General features: G+C 39.9%; 1 protein-coding gene across 1 annotated transcript in view; it reads left to right on the top strand.

Annotated features, from left to right (window-relative positions):
* Positions 1-268: 268 nt before the first annotated feature.
* Nup160 (nucleoporin 160) overlaps positions 269-16,517 on the top strand; it is a 50,284-nt gene continuing 34,035 nt past the window's right edge. Inside the window, exons 1-11 of the mRNA XM_051184252.1 lie at positions 269-411; positions 663-774; positions 3,687-3,897; positions 4,820-5,042; positions 6,393-6,471; positions 7,531-7,645; positions 8,731-8,889; positions 12,341-12,418; positions 12,878-12,975; positions 14,662-14,746; positions 16,302-16,370. Coding sequence (XP_051040209.1) covers positions 312-411; positions 663-774; positions 3,687-3,897; positions 4,820-5,042; positions 6,393-6,471; positions 7,531-7,645; positions 8,731-8,889; positions 12,341-12,418; positions 12,878-12,975; positions 14,662-14,746; positions 16,302-16,370 — 1,329 coding nt within the window. The 5' untranslated portion in view covers positions 269-311. The remainder of the gene's footprint in view (positions 412-662; positions 775-3,686; positions 3,898-4,819; positions 5,043-6,392; positions 6,472-7,530; positions 7,646-8,730; positions 8,890-12,340; positions 12,419-12,877; positions 12,976-14,661; positions 14,747-16,301; positions 16,371-16,517) is intronic.

Here is a 16,517-nt window from a genome sequence, read left to right as displayed (position 1 = left end):
CCCTTCCCAGCCTCCCGCCCGCGCCAGCTTTTCAAAATGGAAACACATACAGCCCCGCCCCTGCTCGAGGCCGCCGGGAAAGGGCGCCGTCGCTGTCGCCGCCTTTGGTGACCGCAGGTCGAGGCGTCTTCCTCCCTACTCAGACTCATTCTCGTGCTCAAAACCCGCGGCTGACCGTCAGACTCGCAGTCCTCAGCCAGCGACAGCCACAAGGACGCGCCAGACCTCTAGCCTGGCTCTACCCTCCCGGAAGTGACGACTACGACGCGACCCGCCCTTGTCCCGTCGGGCCTCGCGGCGACGGCGGGAAGATGGCGGCGGCGGGATCCCTGGAACGGAGCTTCGTGGAGCTGAGCGGAGCTGAACGCGAAAGGCCCAGGCACTTTCGGGAATTCACAGCCTGTGGCGTTGGTACGGAAAGGGCTTGGGGGAATGGGAGCCATTGCATCCCTTCGGGCTCCTCAAGTGCGCCTTTGGCCTTCTCCCTGGTTTATCCAAGTCCACATGCCCAAAGCCTGTGCATCACAGTCTGACTTCTTTCTCCTTTTCCCACTTCCTATTGTATGCACTGTCAGCCCCTTGCACTCTGCTTCCTCAGCACTCTTCAGTGCCTGTCATCCCCAGAGAACCACGTGTGCAAGCCGACCACATTCATTTTGCAGGGACTGCAAATGCTGTGTTGGGAACGGTGAAATACAGTGAGAGCGCAGGAGGCTTCTATTATGTGGAAAGTGGCAAGTTGTTCTCCGTCACCAGAAACAGGTTCATTCATTGGTGAGTGCTGCGTTTCCCCATCCCCCTGGGAGGTAGGATTGTTTGGTGCATGAGTGTTTGTGTCTGTTCCAAATTATTACGTCTAGCAGTAATTTACACGTAGGACTAGAGAACGACTGTCAGAATCGGTTCTAGTAGGGATATTCTCCTAGCATTATAAAAACAAAGGAATGTAGTTGAGATAACATTGAAGACCCTTTTTAGACATAAAGTTATAATGCCAATATAGTCTTTGATGAGATCGAGCTTGTACATGTCATACACGGTGCTGAGTACTGAGAAATGGTGCAAGATATTGTAATTATGTAAGGATAAAAATATAGTAGATGCCACTTTCATTGTGTCAGTTTTACACACAAAAGATACACTAAACTAATAATATAACACGAGCATATAAATGCAGATTTGCATGCTTGCCCCAGACAAAAATGTATGGGTTATGAGAAGCTAATGGGACAATCAGATGATATTGGCCAAGGAGAGGATATATCCAAACGATCAAAATAATTTAGCTAAACGTGGATCTAGCTAGGCAAAGAAGGATCCAGCAAATACAATGGAGGAGAACTGGATTAGAGGGGATACCAGGGAACAAATAATCTACATATCAAAAAAGAACTTAAAGGAGAAGGGAGGCAGGAAGAAAGTACTTGGGGAAGCCAAAATCAGTGTTTTAACTGAGGGAATCTTGGTTTTGATGGCATGTATGTGGATAGGCTGGTTGGTAAGGTGAAGGTGGAAGGTTCCTGCATTGCTCTTTCATAGTCTGCAAATGTTCTTCATGCTATTAAACAGTTTAGTATTTGCATGTAATCTTCATGTCCACACACATACTTTAATTCACCTCTGTTCTACTTTTGATATTAATACTATATAAATAATTGTTGTGCTGTATAGAGGGATATCAAGAAGAAAAAGGGTAGAGGTACACACACAGGTTTTGTATCTCAATTTGTGGATAGTTGAATTTGCAGGCATAGAGCCTATGGATTTGTAGAGGCAGCTGGAGTCTGAGGAGAAAGGTTTATTTTGATTCACAGTTGGAGTCTGAAGAGAAAGGTTTATTTTGGTTCACAATTTTAGAGGTTCTGGTCCTGTGGCTCACCCTTAAAGGTCCTACCACATCTCAGTAGTGTCCTGAAGACTAAACCTTTAACATATAAAACTTTGGAGACATTTAAGATCCAAACTGGCATCTTACATGTTGACATAGAACAGTGAGTCTGTGCTAAAGATGTTTTAAGATGACAAATACCTAGAAGGCAAAGGTAAATACTTTGCAGACGGGTACAATGGACAGCACAGGCAGTAGAGGTGATTATAATGTGAATTTAAATTTAGACATAATGGCTCCCCCATTGTGACTTGTCTGTGCATAAAGCCCCTCCTTCTACTCCCACACAAGCTGCTACCAGTTGCATTTGTGTCTTATCTGACAGCATTTATTGAGTGTCAACTCTGATTCACACACTTTTCTAGGTCTTCCATGTGTACCTAAGTACACATGGAAGTTAAAAGTACTTATTACCATTTATCCAGAAGCTCTCTTTGAAGAGTAATAGTGTAGAAACTAGCCTTGGTAGGCTCAACATACAGTTATTTTTTATATATATAATTTTTATTTAAATTTGCAACAAGTTTTTTTACATGTCAATTCCAGTTCCCTCACCCTACCTTCATCTCCTGTCCCCCTCCCAACCCCCATCTCATCCCCTTTCTGTTCCCCAGGGAGGGTGAGGCCTTCCATGGGGAGTCTTCAAAGTCTGTCATATAAATTATATCATTTGGAGCAGGACCCAGGCCCTCCCCCCATGTGACTAGGCTGAGAGAATATCCCTCTATGTGGGATGGGCTCCCAAAGTCCATTCATATACTAGGGATAAATACTGATCCACTACCAGAGGTCCCATAGACTGCCCAGTCATCCTAACTAACACACATGTTCAGGGGGGTCTGGTTTGGTCCTATGCTGGTTTCCCAGCTATCAGACTGGGGTCCATGAGCTCCCCATTGTTTAGGTCAGCTGTTTCTGTGGGTTTTTCTAGCCTGGTCTTGACCCCTTTGCTCATCACTCCTCCCTCTCGGCACTAACATGCAGGATATATATGTGTGTGTGTGTGTTTGTGTGTGTGTGTACACATATATATATATATATTAAATATTAAGAAATATTGACCTTTACATAGCAAAAGCAAAACTCATACAATTGCTTGTTTTAAAATATGCTAAAAAGTAATAGAAAGGGGAAGTATGCTTATTATTTGTTTGGTGCTATAATGTGCATGGATACCTCATTCCTGCACAAGTGATGGGTGGAGTTAATTTTTATATAGCAGAATTTATCATTTGTTTTTGTTTTTCAAGACAGGGTTTCTCTATGTAACTTTGGAGACTGTCCTAGAACTCACTCTATAAACCAGGCTTTGACACCTTGAACTCAGAGATCTATCTGCCTCTGCTACCCAAGTGCTGGGATTAAAGATGTGAGCCACCATTGACCAGCAGTAAAATTTATCTTAAGTAAAGTAGTGACTAAAGAAATGGGATGTGTATTTAACATTGCCATGAGATTCAGATTTATTGTACTGTCTTCATAAGTCTATATAATGTATCCTTAAATGGAAAAGTGGTCTGAGCCAGACATGGTGATTCACTCCTTTAATCCTAGCTCTCAGGAGAAAGGCAGGTAGATCTCTGGGTTCGAGGCTAGCCTGGTCTAAGTAGTAAGTTTCAGGGCAGCCAGGGCTGTGCATAAAGACCTTGTCTCAAAAAAAGAGAGAGAAGAAAAGTTACCCAAATTGGATTGTCCAATCTTTTCAAATTTGGAGAGTTCATTTAGACACTATTATTGTATATTTTATTGCAGTAGTCATTGAGAAAGAAAAACTTTAATTAAATCTCTCTTTTAACAGGAAGACTTCTGGGGATACATTGGAGCTGGTGGAGGAATCACTGGACATAAATTTGTTGAATAATGCAGTTCGCCTAAAATTCCAAAATTGCAGCATCTTACCCAGTGGAGTTCATGTCTCTGAAACTCAGAATCATGTGATAATCTTGATATTAACCAATCAGACAGTGCACAGGTTAATTTTACCACACCCTTCCCGTATGTACAGAAGTGTAAGTTGATTGTTGTGTGCAATAACTTGTTTCCCATATTATGCTAGCCATCACAGATTTAGGATATTGTTTGAAATGGAAAAAAAATTGGATTCTTTGTTAACCAAGTATACTTTAGAGATATTGTTTGAAATAATTAGGCTTGGGTATGTTATTCAGTCACAGAGTGCTGGCCTCAAATGAACAAAGCCCTGAGTTCCATCCTCATAAGTCCAGTTTGTGCTTGTAATCTCACTACTGAGGAGATGGAAACAGAAAGTTCAAGATCATCCTGGAGTTCAAGGCCAACTTGTGCTTCATGAGGCCCTGTCTCAACAACAAAAAGATTAGACATTTAAGTTGATAAAACAGTTTTCTTTCTCTAAAAAGTATAGTTTTGTTTAGGTACTACATTATACATCTGTAACCCATTAACAGCAAGGCTGAGGTAGGAGGATTTCGGTTCCTGCCAACCTAGGCTACATAGTGACAGCCTGACTGGCAGGGAGGGGAGGAAGGTTTTTGTTTGTTTTTTTGTTTTGTTTTGTTTCGTTTTTAAAGACAAGGTTTCTTTGGAGCCTGTCCTGAAACTCACTCTGCAGATCAGTCTGGCCACTAATTCACAGAGATCCTCCTGCCTCAGCCTTCCTAGTGCTGGGATTAAATGTGTGCACTACCAATGCCTGTCGGGGAGGAAGATTTGTTTTTATGCATATGAGAGTTTTGCCTGCATGTATATAGATACACCACATACGTGCAGTGCCTGTGGGGGCCAGAGGGCATCATAGCCCCTGGAACTGGAGTTGCAGGCAGTCCTGAGCCACCATGTAAGTGCTGGGAACAAAACCCAGGTCCTCTCATCTTTTTAAATAAACATTTTTAGTAATTTCGAGGAACTAAGCAGAATTCAGGTTACTTCAAAACAGATTCTTTTTCATTACAGGAGCTGGTAACTGAAAGTCAAATGCAGTCAATATTTACTGACATTGGAAAAGTTGATTTCAGAGATCCTTGCAACTATCAGTTAATTCCAACGGTACCTGGACTGTCCCCAAGTTCTACCACCTCTGCGGCCTGGCTTAGCAGTGATGGGGAGGCTCTGTTTGCCCTACCGTCTGCCGCTGGCGGCATCTTTGTTCTTAAACTACCTCCTTATGACTTACCTGGTAAGGATGGGAATGGAGCATGATTTATCTTTAGTCATCAATGTTGCCGTTAAAACATAGGCATTCCATCACATCCATTGTTAGTACAGGGGTTAAGTCTGTGTTATTCCTGCTTGCATTATTTCTTGCTTGGTCCTTGCTGTATACCTTTATTCAGTGGAATAAAGGAACTAGATGGGATGCTGGGTAGGGGAAAACAGATTATATGTATATTAGCCTATTTTAAGTTCAGTAGTAGACATAAATTACTAATTGCCCCACCCTCATACTGAAGTACAGTATTTACAAAGAATGAATTTTGGGACCAAGTTTGACAATTGATCCCGGTTCCAACTCACCACTGTCTCTTGCCTACATTAGTGCGTTAATGTCCTAAATGTCTCCAGATCTACCCTCCCATTTCAGGAACTTCTTAGGCAGATTGATATATTAAACATTGATTAGGGGAAACTGGACAGATGACTCAGCAGTTAAAAACACTGGCTGTCCTTCCAAAGGACCTGGGTTCTGTTCTAAGCACTCACATACCAGCTCATAACTGTAATTTCAGTTCTAGTAGATCTGACGCTCTCTTCTGGACTTCAAGGGCATCAGACATGCAAGTGGCATGCATGTCCATGTGCATGCAAAACACCCGTACACAAATAAAAAACAAAATCATGTTACTGCATGATCTGAATAAACCCAGTCTCCAACATTGGCTGACAGTGAGTGCCCCATTGTCATCTCTAACCTCATTGGTTCATTTTTTTTCCCTTGCCCTGTATACCAGCTACATGCCCCTTTAAGCAAGATAGGGTTCCCTTTGCAATTTCTTACAGATATGAGGCATATTCCTAACTTGGAATCCCCCCTCAGTGTCTTTAGTATTTGATTCTGTCTCCTCAGTGAAGTCTTCCTTGACCGTTCCTCCACACCACCAGCGATGCTCACTTTTGTCCTTCTTACTATTAATTTAATTCCCTGTTTCTCATCCTCCAACAGAAGAATTTTAAGTTTCATAAGGGCAATTTTTTTTTTTTTTTTTTTTTTTTTTTGTTTACCATTGACTCTGCAACACTTAGAACTACTGCCACAGGAAAAAATATGAAATGATTCTATTGAGTGGAAGAATGGACTGCTATCTGTAAATGGCAAGACACTTTTCCTAAGAATATAAAAAAAGGTGCTGTTTTTATTGATCTGGTACTGATTCAAAGTATTTTAGGTGTGATATATGTGGGAAAGTACATTTAAGAACCTTGTTAGTATAGAAATGTAGAAGTCTGTCATGTATTATAAAGGCTCATATACTTTGTGTAACTTTGGGTTTTTCTAAGTTATAATCAGGTTCCTTGGGTATTGTTGCAGGGGTGATGTCAGTTGTGGAACTGAAACAGAGTTCAGTGATGCAGCGATTGCTCACAGGCTGGATGCCCACAGCTATAAGGTAAGTTGTGTTCTGCAGGAAATCAAAGGGCTTGGGTTGTAATCCTTGTGGTACCACTTCCAGTTATACTGCATGGCATACTCTGTCCTGAGTTGAAGGGTGCATAGTGTGATCCTGCCTGAGGAAGTCCACACTCCAGAGTCTGTCTCATCGCTATCTCCCACACTTTTGACACCATACTTCTATATCTTCACAATGTTCAAATCAATTCCATGCTTTGCCCTGATTTGAGTAAGGCTGCTAAAGAAGATGATACAAGGATACAAGGTGTCCCTGCAGGTAAAGGCATTTGCTACAGAGCCTGACATCCTAAGTCCTCTCTCAGGTCCCACATGGTGAAAGGAGGAAAACCAGCTCATGCATTGTCCTCTGACCTTCTGACACGGACCCTGGGGCTCTCTCTCTCCCTCCCTCCCTCCCTCCCTCTCTCTCTCTCTCTCTCTCTCTCTCTCTCTCACACACACACACACACACACACACACACACACACACACACACACACATGCACGCACAATTAAAAAGTATAATTTTTAAAAAAGCTGGGCAGTGGTGGTACACACCTTTAATCCCAGCACTCAGGAGGCAGGTAGATCTCTGTGAGTTCGAGGCCAGCCTGGTCTATAAAGTGAGTTCTAGGACAGGCTCCAAAGGTACAGAGATAACCTGTCTCAGGAGGGGGGGCAAAAAACCTGGTGTGATCATGTTCATCTTTAATCCTAGCATTTAGGAGGCAAAGGCAGGTGTTCAAGGTTAGCCAGAGCTATATAATGAGACCCTGTCTCAAAAAAAAAAAGAAAAAAATTAACATAGGAAGTTTTTGACTTTTGGGCTAAACCCATATGAAATGAATTGCTTTTTATAATATACAGCCTATTAATTTCAGGGTAGTAATTAGTATAAATTATATAAAAATGCATTTGTCTTATGTCAGCATGTAAATTCTTGTTCTTTCTGCTAAGAATATCCATTTATAATTTTATTTTACCTCTTGAATCACAAATTGTAATGATCCATTTATTTATAGTAGTGACAAATCTAAAACCTGTCCTTTGCTTTTAGGGGTGATCAGGGGCCTTCAGATCGTGCCCTCAGTCTTGCAGTTCATTGTGTTGAACACGATGCTTTCATTTTTGCCCTGTGTCAGGATCATAAACTACGGATGTGGTCTTATAAGGTAAATACTACATTTATGGTTGGCGTAAGTTAAAATGTGAGTGTAAAATGTGGAATTGAAATCTGTCCTGCTTCTCGTTTAAAAATGATCAGATCATTCAGTTTGGAAATTATGATATACTTTCAGATCTCGCCAGTTTGAATCAACACCATTTTCTGTATATTTACCTATTTTTTTTTTTTTTATGGAGAATTATGAGCCCTCTATGAGAGTTTAAAGGGTAATAGAAGACATAATCTTTAGAGCTTAGTGGTTAAGAACACTGGCAGCTCTTCCAGAGAACCCAGGTTCAATTCCCAGCACCCATATGGCAGCTCACACCTGTCTGTAGCTCTATTTCTAGGGCTTCTGACCTCCTCAGACGTATAGGCAGACAAAATACCAGTGAACACTAAAGAAAAATAAATTTTAAAAAATGATACAGTCTTCACTTAAGAGCAACAATCATTTCAAAAAACCTTTCTTAGATTATGTGTATGATTGTTTTGCCTATATTCAATATGTTGGTTAATGTATGCTTGGTGCCTACGGATATCAGAAGAGGTGCCAGATTCCCTGGAACTGGAGTTACTCATTTTGGTTCCCTCAATGTGTTACTAAAATCCATGTTGCAGCTGAAGAAGTGGTCCTGGCTCTAACAGTGGTTAACAACACTGGCTGTTCTTCCAAAGGGTTGGGATTCAATTCCCAGCACCTATATGGTATATCACAACTGTGTGTAACTCTATTTCCAGGGGATCCGACACCTGGTCTCCAAAGGCACCAGGCACATAGGTGGTACACAAATGTATATGGAAGCAAAATCACCCATAGGCATAAAAATTTTAAAAAGCCTTTTTTTGGGGAGGAGGAGGGGGTTTGAGACAGCGTTTGTCTGTGGCTTTGGAGCCTGTCCTGGAACTAGCTCTGTAGACCAGGCTGGCCTCAAACATACAGAGATCCGCTGGCCTCTGCCTCCCAAGTGCTGGGATTAAAGGTATGTATGTACCTCTTTGCCAGGTACATCCATTTTCTTAAAAGGTAAGGGATGTATTTCTAGTCTCAATATTCTTGAAACATCACCTATTAAAACTTCTCTTGGGCAGGACCAAATGTGTTTGATGGTGGCTGACATGTTGGAATATGTCCCTGTGAACAAAGACCTTCGTCTCACTGCAGGAACAGGACATAAATTACGACTTGCATATTCACCTTCCATGGGCCTCTACCTAGGAATATATATGCATGCTCCAAAACGAGGACAGGTATGAAGAAATAAGACATGTAGCAAGTTATTCTCTAGATTGATTGGGAGAAGTGTCAGGCTCCACTTAAGCTTTGTTTCAAGTGCTAAGTTGTTCAAGGGTGATTGATTGGGTTTTGTGCTGATATATGACTTAGAAAATTATGAAAGAGTGATAAAGATTAAAGAGAAGCCTAAGGGAAAGTTGACTAAAACTAAACAAGAAAATATAGGTTAAAAGGATGAAATTGCTGAAAAGGAATCTAGGTGTTAGTAAGTAGTTATGGGGAAATTTTGTTTAAAAATGTTCACCAACCAGACACTGCTGTTGTGTATAGGAAAGGCATACAGGATGTATACAGTAGTGTAATCAAATAATAAATAGCCATTTTGGGTATTATGTTTGTGGCTTGGTGCTGTGCCTTGTTTGTGTATATACTAATAGTAGCAACACTTGGACAGGCTTTCTGTAATCTTACCAGGGACAGGATGCTAGGTTTCTGTCCTACTTGAAAATCTTTGCCTTTTTTGTTTGTTTGTTTGAGCTCTGCTGTCTTCTTCCTATTTGGACCCTGAAATCCTGACACCTATTCCCCTCAGTGGAAATTCTCATAACAGGGCTAATAAGATGTTTTAGTGGGTGAAGGTGCTTGCCTTCAAGCCTGACAACTTGAATTAGATCCCCAGGACACATGTAATAGAAGAGAAACTCCTTAAAGTTGTGATGTTACTGCACACGTGAACATTAAATAATTAATTAATTAATTAAATGAGCCTGGTGTTGTGGTACATATCTAAATCCCAGCATTCAGAAGGCTGAAGCAGGATTGGCGTGGTTTTAAAGCCACACTAAGGAACATCATAAGACTGTCTCAAAAAAAAAAAAAAAAAAAAAGGAATAAATGCATTGTTTTTCACAAGTCATTTGAAAAATTTGACATTCAACCAGCATTTCCTGGATTTTTGTTGTTTTGTTTGAGCTAAAGTCTGTAACATATGTTTTGCTTTGCTATTTAACATGCATATGTGTACTGATAGATATATAGCAGAAAAAAAATTCATAAAACATGTATTGTTACTAAAACAGCACAGTGATGAATTGGTTGAAAAAAAAAAAAAATTTGTCCCCTCAGAGCTGAGGAGCAAACCCAAGGCCTTATACTTGCTAGGCAAATGCTCATCCACTGATCTAAATCCCCAACCTCAAATTGTGAATTCTAATTCTTTGTTTAGGGAGTATTTTATTTTGGCTTTTAAATTCTTTTTTTGTTTGTTTGTTTGTTGTTTTTGAGACAGAATCTTACTATATATTACTGGCTGGACTGAAATTCAGAGATTCCTTTGCCTGTGCCTTCTAAGCTTCCAAGTGCTGGGATTAAAATGTGCACTACCACACTCAGCTCTGTTTTTTTATCTTTGGTCTTTATACCTGCTAAACATTCTTTATACATGCTACACATTCATACTATCAGCCCCTACATAGTTTTTTTTTTTTTTTTTTTTTTTTTTTTAAGATTTATTTATAGCGGAGTGGTGGTAGTGTTGCACGTCTTTAATCCCAGCACTTGGGAGGCAGAGGCAGGCCTAGTCTACAAAACTACCCAGAGAAGCCCTGTCTTGGAAAAAAAAATAAAAACCATTTATTTTTCTGTGTAGATACACATTTGTGTGAGCATGCACACATACAAATACATGCCACAGAGTTGGAAAGGTGGTGTCAGATCTTTGGGGCCAGAGTCACAGGTGTCAGTGAGCTGTCTGATGGGAATGATGGGACCCAATGTCCTTAAGTGCTCTTAACTGAAGTTCCAGCTCCCCTACATGCTTCATACACCTGTTTTTTGTTGTTGCTGTTGTTGTTGTTTTGTTTTGTTTTGTTTTTTTCAGAAGACAATGTCAGTGTTTATTTTTTCCCCTCATGGCTTGCTTGTGGGGCTAGTCTACAATTAGTGGTGAAACTATGTACCATGAGTAAAGTCCTAGGTTCTAGTACCCACTACTAGAGAAAAGAAAAAAAATATATAATTTTTTCTCTCTTAAAAAAATGTTTTTTAAAACCAGGCATGCTGGCACACTCCTTTCATCCCAGCATTTGAAAGTAAGAGGCAGGATAATCTGAGTTTGAGGCTAGCCTGGCCTACATAGTTAGTTCCATGGCAACCAGAGCTGTATCAAAAGATTCTGTCTCCAAAAAAACTTTTTTAAAAATGGCTAGATGAGGGTGGTGACGAGACAGTTCAGTGGGTACAAGTATTTGGAGCGAAACCTCACAACCTGAGTTCAGCTCCCAGAACTCAAGTGAATAGTTGCTTACTTATGGTGTAAGGCACAAGTCATCACATTGTCAATACACAGTGACTTTTCTTAATTATTAAACATAAGTATCTTCTGCTTTAATTTCTTTGTTTTTGTTTTGTCATTTCCTCCAGTGTAAGGGATTGAACCCAAGACCTTATTTACACAGTTAAGGCAGTGACTCTACCACTGCGTTAAACCTAGCCTTTAACTGTCGTATAAGAAAATTATTTTTATATATTACATATTTTAACTTTATACATATACATACATGCATACATATATATGTATATATGTGTGTATACATACGTACGTATATACATACATACGTACATATGTATATATATGAGCATGTGCGCAACACACATGCAAGAACTTGTGGAGGCTAAAAGAGGTTATTGGATCACTTTGGACCTGAAGTTACAGGCATATAAGGCACCATGTAAATTCTGGGAACCAAATCCAAGGTCCTCTGCAAGAGCAATAAATGGTCTGAAATGCTGAGCCACCTCTCCACGTACTTCAAATGTCATTTTTCTGTTTGAAAGGTTTAGTTTTAGGAATAGTGGTTGTTGTTGTTGTTGTTGTTGTTGTTACTGTTTTGTGTGCAGTGTGAGATTTGTCTTGTTTTTTTCTCGTAGTGCTGGGGCTCAAACCCAGAACCTTGCACACACTAGGCAAATGCTCCACTGCTGTTCTATTCCTAATCCTTGGTGGTAGATTTAAATACTTAAATGTGAATTATCTTACAATTTTATAGAAAGTGTGTGGGTGCATGTATATATGCAATTGGGTACTCATCTATGCACTGAGGATCAAACTTGGCATTTCTCATCATGGTTTCAAAGGTAGTTCTAGTCAGAGACTCAGAGTAGTAGTTGCAGGCAGAAGAAGGGATAGGGATTGAGAGTATTGGGGAAGTTGTTTGATGGGAATGAAATTTAATTTTTTAAGATGAAAAGAGTCCTGGATATTGGTAGCATAGCAATGTCAATATATTTAAACTGCATACTTGAAAATGGCTAAGATAGAAACTTTTGTTATATTTTAGTTAAATCTGGTGGTACATACATACCATTATTCCCAGCACTCATAAGTAGGAGAATTGTGAATTCTTTCCTTGGAAGAGTAACATGTTGATTTGTGAAGTGATAAACTATTAATTTGTGTTTCAACAGTTCTGCGTTTTCCAGTTGGTGAGCACCGAGAATAATCGATATAGTTTAGATCACATTTCTTCACTGTTCACTTCTCAGGTAAGTTGAACCATCCTGTGCATTTCACACAAGTGCAATAACAAAGTATTGACTTCGTTATTGATGAGGTTGCTTGCCCTCGAAATCATAGCTGCTTGTGAGTCTAATGCTAGAGGGTCATTTGAACATGGGAGTTCATACCAGCTTGGTAATGTAGTGAGACTGTCTCAAAAGGCCTTAAACCACTGTGTTTAAGAATATATTCTTAAAGTTATTTCACATATAGACAGTTGAGAGCCCACCTTGTGGGTGCTAGGAATTGAGCCAGGGTTTTCTGGAAGAGCAGCCAGCACTCTGAGCCAGAGCTCTCTCCAGCCCCTCTTCATGTATAGAAATAGTTTAAGTTGGGATTTATCAAGTTTATATAGCATGTTGTGCTTTTATGTATTTTTCTTTCTTGTCAATACACACTTAGTCCCTGCTCCTTTTCTTTCTTATTTTTCCTGCATTTCTTCCTAGGAGACACTGGTCGATTTTGCCTTAACCTCAACGGATATCTGGGCCCTATGGCATGATGCTGAAAACCAGACAGTTGTGAAATACATCAACTTTGAACAGTATGGACTATTTAACCTTCGTCTTCCTACTTAACCCTAGGCAGAACCACACTCAGATGAGACTCTTTTTGGTGGAACCACATACCCTAATTTGAAGGATTCTAAAGTCACACCTTTTGTATTTTTTACCTTTTGGTTTTAGAGCAAATATGCTTAGGGTTGTGTTAGGATAAAATACTGTATTTCTTAGAAGAGGTAGTATATACCCCCAAAACTTCTAATCTGGAAGCTTACTACTAATACTTAATACCTAATGTTCAACAACTTAGCAAAGACATTGACATTCCTTTTTATTCTTAATTTCTTATTTTCTTAATTTCTTAATTTATATCTTAATTTCTTTAAGATAACATCAGAGGTAGATTGAACTAGTGTGGTTCTTTGAAACTTTAAAACAGGAAACTTTTTCTCATGAGAAAATTAATTTCAGGACTCATAATGTGGCTTAGTGAATAGAATGTTTTCTTCCACCTCAAAGCTTTAGATTCAATTCCCAACACCTCTAAAACTATACGTGACTTTGCTTGCTTGTGATTCCAACACCCTGGAAGGAGAGGCAGGAAGATTAGAAACTCAAGAACATCCTCAGCTACATAGTGAGTTTAGGGCCAGCCTGGAGTACATGAGACCTTGTCTTGAAAGAGAGAGAAGAGAAAATATACTCCAATGTATAGAGCAAAATTAGAATTTTATATTTTACAATTTAATGTTTTGATAATCTCTACTATTAGATACACTTTAATGTGCATTGGTGTAGCTTTAAAAACTTTTAAGGCTGTGGTGCTAGAGAGATGGCTCAGCAGTTAAGATGCAAATTGCTCTTGCAAAGGGTTCTAGTTCAGTTCCCAGCACCCCTGTCAGGTGGCTTTTAACTAACTACCTGTGACTCCAGCTCCAGAAGGTCCTATTCTTCTTGCTTGAACTCATATAGGCACATACATACACACTATACACATGATTAAAAATAATCTAAAGAAATTTGTTTTGTTTTTCAAGACAGGGTTTTTCTTAATAGCCCTGACTTTCCTAGAACTGGCTCTATAGACCAGGCTGGCCTTGAACTCAGATCCACCTGCCTCTGCCCCCCCCCCAAGTGCTGGAGTTAAATGTGTGTGTCATGTCGAGCTTAATCTAAACATTTTTTAATAGTTACAAATATATTTATAAGGGGCTGAGAGATGGCTCAGTGGTTAAGAGCACTGGCTGCTCTTCCAGAGGTCCTGAGTTCAATTCCCAGCAACCATAGGGTAGCTCACAACCATCTGTAATGAGATCTGGTGCCCTTTTCTGGCCTGCAGGCATACATGCAGGCAGAACACTGTATACATAATAAATAAATAAATCCCACTGACCTCTACATAGCTCCTGTTTCACCTGTGTACGTGCTTTCACCACACAATAATAATTTTAAAAAAGCTAATAAATAATTTAAAACATCAGGTGGAAAATAATTGAGAAAGATATTGTGCTCTGACCTCCACAAGGACATGCATATCTATGTACCCACAGTTGTTCAAGCATGCACATGTACACACGCAGATAGTAAGAACACATCTATAAAAGCTATTCAGTAATAGAATTAAGTAGTGATTGATTGCACAGGTTCACTGATGAGACCTTCCCTACTCATATACTGACAAAGTGTGTTGCTATGTTTTGGTAAACTTTTGGACTTTTTTCTTCTAGCAATGTTGCAGGTCAGTGGAATCCAGTTTTTATGCAGCCTCTGCCAGAAGAAGAAATTGTCATCAGAGATGACCAAGACCCCAGAGTAAGTATGTATGTTAATTGTTACTATTGCTATAGGAACCCCTTGAATTAGATTTTTAACCATCTGGTCTTTCAAACTGATCGAAAGGAGAAGACAAATGCATTGTCTTGTACAGTTGCAGTGTTCAGCATCTGCTTTCAGACGGAGCTGGCATGGTGCTTTCAGAACTCCATCTCTTTATTCTGCTTCTTTCCTTGCTGTTTATGTTCTTAGATAGTACCTCTTCCCCTGGTAGGCTCTACGTTCTGTGTATTAGTTGCCTAGAGGAAACAGCAGTACTTCAGTCCTCATCCTTGTGACAAACTGGCCTGGCCTGAGTGATATGCTCACTGATCAGAATAGAGTGTTCTGGGCCAACATGACACATTCACACAGTGCAGATGGGAGGTCAGAAGACAACTTTCTGGAGTCAGTTCCTTCCTTCTATCATGTGGGTCCCAAGAGTAGAACTGATGTCATCAGGCTGGTGGCAAGTGCCTTTACATTGTTATCTGCTGAGCCGTTTCAGTGGCTGAGAATTTTTAATTTCCTTTTTTGTATTGCTTCATGTTTATGAGGATTTTGCTTGTATGTATGTGCACCCTATACTTCCTTGTGTGGTACCCACAGAGTTCAGAATAGGGTGCCAGATCTTTGGAACTGGAGTTGTGGATGGTGGTGTAGTTGGTTATTGGAGTTTTTTGTTTTGTTTTGTTTTGTTTTTTTAACTCTTTGGTATTTGAGGGCCACCACCCTGCCCCCAAATACATGAAGACATATTCTTTCTTTTGAATGCCTGACCTTAGCTTGGCTTGTTTCTAGCCAGCTTTTCTTAAATTATCCCGTCTACTTTTGCCTCTGGGTTTTTATCTTTCTCTATTCTATATACCTCTCTTCTTACTCCATGGCTGGTTGTGTGGCTGGGTGACTGGCCCCTGGTGTCCACCTCTCCTTTTCTCTTTCTTCTCTCACCTATGTATTCTCTCTGCCTGGCAGCCCTGCCTGCCCTTTTCCTGCCTAGCTATTGGCTGTTTAATTCTTTATTAGACCAATCAAGAGTTTTAGGCAGGGGAAGTAACAAGGCTTCACAGAGTTAAACAAGTGCAACATAGAAGAATGCAACACATCTTAAAATAATATTCAGCTGGCATGTGGGTGCTAGGAACCAAAGCAACAGGTGCTCTTAAACACCGAGCCATCTCTCTAGCCCCCAAACCTTGGCTGACCTGGAACTTGCTGTGAAGACCAGGCTGGTCTCAAACTCACAGAGATCCACCTGCCTCTGACTTCTGAGTGTTGGAATTAAAAGAGTGTGCCACCACTGCCGGGTGAAATTACGTAATTTTTAAAGGAAACATACATTGTTCAAAATAATGAGGTCACATGAAAGTTTTCTATTCTAGTCTGTATTTCTTATAACTGCAGTGCAACTTGTTGCTCAAGTATAGGGCAGAGTATCCAATTCATATAATAGAAATTCACATATTGAAGTCAATGTGGCCAACTTCCTTTGTATTTTTCCCATTTTCATCTTTTTTTAGAATGTTATAACTTTTGTTTTTTAATATTCTAATAGGAAATGTATTTGCGGAGCCTTTTTACACCAGGACACTTCATAAATGCAGCTTTATCTAAAGCTTTACAGGTGAGCAAGAAAATATCTAATGTTTTACTACTTAAAAATGTTCCTGATTTTATTGCTTTATTTTTCATGTATTTGCTTGTAAATACTGTTGTAATTTGTTTTAAAAAATTATTTTCACAAAATAAGACTTCCATCTGAGAGGTAGGA

Source organism: Phodopus roborovskii, unplaced genomic scaffold, assembly GCF_943737965.1.
Source record: "Phodopus roborovskii unplaced genomic scaffold, PHOROB, whole genome shotgun sequence".
Taxonomy (NCBI): domain Eukaryota; kingdom Metazoa; phylum Chordata; class Mammalia; order Rodentia; family Cricetidae; genus Phodopus; species Phodopus roborovskii.
This window is presented reverse-complemented; position numbering and strand designations above follow the sequence as displayed.